This window comes from Palaemon carinicauda, chromosome 26 (genome assembly GCF_036898095.1).
Source record: "Palaemon carinicauda isolate YSFRI2023 chromosome 26, ASM3689809v2, whole genome shotgun sequence".
Taxonomy (NCBI): domain Eukaryota; kingdom Metazoa; phylum Arthropoda; class Malacostraca; order Decapoda; family Palaemonidae; genus Palaemon; species Palaemon carinicauda.
The window spans coordinates 95,817,156-95,820,988 of record NC_090750.1 but is presented as its reverse complement, the minus strand read 5'-3'; the positions used below and the strand labels follow the sequence as shown (position 1 = coordinate 95,820,988).

Below are 3,833 nucleotides of genomic sequence, written 5' to 3'. Positions count from 1 at the left end.
CATCTGACACCAGATTGTAGCAAGAATCAAATCATATTTTTTCAACTTCCTATATGGCCAACTACAATTTGTACAAACTGACTATAAGAAAACATCGGTGGGCGTACTTGATGAATTTACCAAAAACATGGAAACGATGTTAATTCGTAAACTATGAACACATTCCAATAACGTTCAAGTCGAGGCTATCTGTTTTGCTAAGCCTACTGTGTATTTACTTACGATTTAATACATATATTATTCCTTTTTTCACTTCTAATTTTATATTTACATTTTTAATGATTTTTACATATATGATTTCATCTGAATTCTAGTTCATAGAAGACAGTTATCTAATGTTTCAAATTGTGTCTTTGTCATTTGTCTATGGTTTATAAATATGTTGGTAAGGTATGAAGACTAAAACCACAAAATCAGAGGAACTCTTGCTTATACTGCATTGATCATAAAAATCAAGGTTTTTATAAGTCTTTGTATCAGCAAAATACTACGCACCCACAAACACGCGCACACACACACACACACACACACATATATATATATATATATATATATATATATATACATTATATATATATATATACTGTATATATATATATATATATATATATATATATATATATATATATATATATATATTTATATATATATATATATATATATATATATGCATATATGTGGTTATATTATATAAAGTGTACTATAAATATATATATATATATATATATATATATATATATATATCATATCATATGTGTGTGTATGTTTGTAATATTTATGATGGATATCAACACAGTATTGCAATCGGATAAATTGACTTTCAAACTGATATTGGGATATAATCCCATACTATTCAAATGAAAGGCAAGGTCTATGATCATGCCATCAAATGCTCTAAAAGAAATCAGGGCCTACTGGCCGGGATAAATGCATTTCAGGAGTAACTGGTGACACCACTTTCTCACAAGCAACTGAGGTTTACCCAACTTCCAAACCAACAGTTGTTGAAGTTTAGGTCTCCTATAAAATAACAAAGAATTCTTTAGATTTGTAATTTTATTGTGTTCGAAATAAGTTAATAATGATTGTGTTCGTATGAATTACTTATTGAATATTTTATGGAATCCTCAATAATTATTGAGGTGATCCATAGGTACGTGATGGAGCTGATGCAGAAGAGTCACGTGGAGCTCCTTCGATGATACCCCTGGCTCGTTGCTCCTCGGCGAAGGCAATTTGGTCGAGGACGAACTGGGGAATTGGGTGGGGGAATTCGGGAGCCACTGGCAGATGGGCAGCCTGGGGTTGGAAACCGTTCTCATCAGCCACGAAGCTCAAGACTACTGGGGTGCCATCAGGAGCTGTGTAACTGTGGAAAGAAATTAGCTTTTATAGTGAAAGATTCACGAAAGCTGCAAATGTATTAGAATAACCTTGAATTCCAGAATATTACGTCATGAAACCGGAATCCCTAGACAATACAAAGAGCAGTTGAGAAAATTTTGTAATTCAAGTATTCATCAATTCATTGATGAAAATCCCACTCTGGGTATGATAACAATTTCGTAAAAGTACTTTGGCTGGAAATCAAACTTACGATAATCTTCCACTACTGGAAATGGCTCCAGATGCTCCAGGGGCTCCAGACTCAGAGTAGGAGATGCCGTTGGCCGTTTCGACATCGACGTTGTAGCTTCCGTCATTGCCGTTGATTCTGTCGTCCCTGACGATGGCGATGACTGGAGCATTGACGTTCCTTGACTGAGACGAGGAAGGAGCAGGAGCCTCGTAGCCCTGAGGGAGGGCCAAGGTCACGGCAACCAGAGCAGAAAGGATGACCTGGAAAGCAAAATATTTATCCATATTAATAGAAGACTTTTTGTATTTAGATTGGCAATCGAGTTCCACTCGTTACTGGATTTCCGTCATTCAAATTGAGATTTTCTGGAGCTATTATATGGTATAAGAGGAGATCTCATCCTTGGAAGACTGGTTCATTTTTGGAATTGTAATTCCATTCGTCTCAAATATAGGTTTCATTTTTCTTTTGACAAAACAGAGGACAATGGCACACCAATTGCATATCAAGATAATTTATCTGAATGCTTAATGAAAATGAACTCTTCAGATAGTTTGTGAGTATATATGTATATATATATATATATATATATATATACTGTATATATTTGTGTGTGTTTGTGTTTATTTGTGAAAATGTGTTTTGTGTTTTTATGATACTGTGCAGTATAATGTCAATTTGGGCTTACCAGCCAAAGTCTTACCCTGCCATCTAAACTATCAATACACAAGCAGGAGAACTTACACACTTCATGTTGAGCTGCTTCAAAAGAACTGATGGAGAAAGAAGTCGAGTGACTCCTTTTATACGAGTGACTGGCGATAACAAGTTCCCTCATAAGGTCTAATATTTGGTACTGACAGGTATTTGATGATCAAGGTCACCTTAAAACGACTTTTACTAAATTGTTAATCTATTCTCACTTTGCAGTTAATGTTAATTGGAGTCTTTCTCTCCAGATCTTGTCCAGCACCACATCACCTATAAATCAATCACTGTTGGTATTCAGGCATCAAAGAGACCAATCAGGTCTGCTCTGGTTGAAATATGACTGAAATTCCCAGTTCGGTGTCGAGTCTTCTTTCCCTCTTAACCTGATCTGGATCAACTTGCTTTGACCTATCGTTGGTAACAAGTTATTTGCTTGATATATTTTCCAGCGTTCTTCTCTTCTTTATTTTAAAAAAGTGGTAATTGTTATCAAGATAATATTTACATAATTTTGTTAATTTCTTTTGACATCATCTTGCAATATGACGGAAAACACAAGATTATATTTTATAGCTTGCCATTGTTAGTAGACGATGTTCATTATGTATTCCTATTATTGAAAAACGTTTTCTTAATAATTGAAGGAGAAATTAATATTTCTAGAAGGCACTATATTATATATATATATATATATATATATATGTATATATATATATATATATATATAATGTATATATATATATATATATATATATATATATATATATATATATATATATATATATATTTCCCGGGGCAGAAGACTGGGTGGTGGATATTCTCCAGTACATATCCTGCCTTGCGTTCATTCCTCCCATCACTGGGATGCAGACGACCTGAAATTCTAATTATCTTTGATCCACAAAAGCCCTCACCCCAGAAGAATAGATGAAGGAGATGTTGGAGGAGAACACACTTGTAGAAGTGTACAGAGGCTTTCCCAGTCTTTTAGCTGGAGGAGGGAAACCAGTCTATTTGCATAAACTTCAAACTTTCTTATTGCTGTGAATAGTACCAGCAGTTCCTTTCCTACCGTAGAGTAGGCTTGTTTATGCTTCTTCAGCTTCGACGACATAAAACAGATGGGGTGACATTCCTTCCTTGCCATCTTGCAATAGTGCAGCTCCAATCCCATTGTCCGACACATTAACTTGGATAAGGAATTTTTGGTTGAAATCCTGTGCTTGCAGTATCGGCTTCAAAGTTAATATGGCCTTTATCCTGTTGAAGGATTCCTGTCACTCTCTGATCCATACAAATTTTTTCTAGTCAAATATGTCAAGGGAGAATTTACGGGCAAAAAATTTCAGCAAAACAGTCTTCAGAATCCTGCCATCCCTATGAGTTGCTGTAATTGCTTCCTTGTTGTGAGGGGTGAACTTTTCCTTATTTCATCCATGTTAGCGGCTACCAGGGCGATTTGCCCTCTTCCCACTTCAAATCTTAAGTACCGAACTGTTGCCTTTCCAAATTCGCTCTTATCCAGGTTAATAGTCAGATGTGC

General features: G+C 35.2%; 1 protein-coding gene across 1 annotated transcript; it reads right to left on the bottom strand.

Moving 5' to 3' along the window:
- Positions 1–1,047: 1,047 nt before the first annotated feature.
- On the bottom strand, positions 1,048–2,413 carry LOC137620314 (cuticle protein AM/CP1114-like). Its single transcript, XM_068350546.1, has 3 exons — positions 2,324–2,413; positions 1,598–1,839; positions 1,048–1,369 (listed from the first exon to the last, which is right to left on the bottom strand). Exons 1-3 carry the CDS (start codon positions 2,330–2,332, stop codon positions 1,135–1,137), a joined length of 486 nt encoding a protein of 161 aa, XP_068206647.1. The 5' UTR covers positions 2,333–2,413; the 3' UTR covers positions 1,048–1,134.
- Between the last annotated feature and the right edge of the window lie 1,420 nt (positions 2,414–3,833).

What these genes read in the sequence shown, in the direction of transcription:
- LOC137620314 (XM_068350546.1), bottom strand. An exon ending in TCCAGTAGTGGAAGATTATC is followed by an intron (nt 1,370 to 1,597) that starts GTAAGTTTGATT and finishes TTCTTTCCACAG; the next exon opens with TTACACAGCTCCTGATGGCA.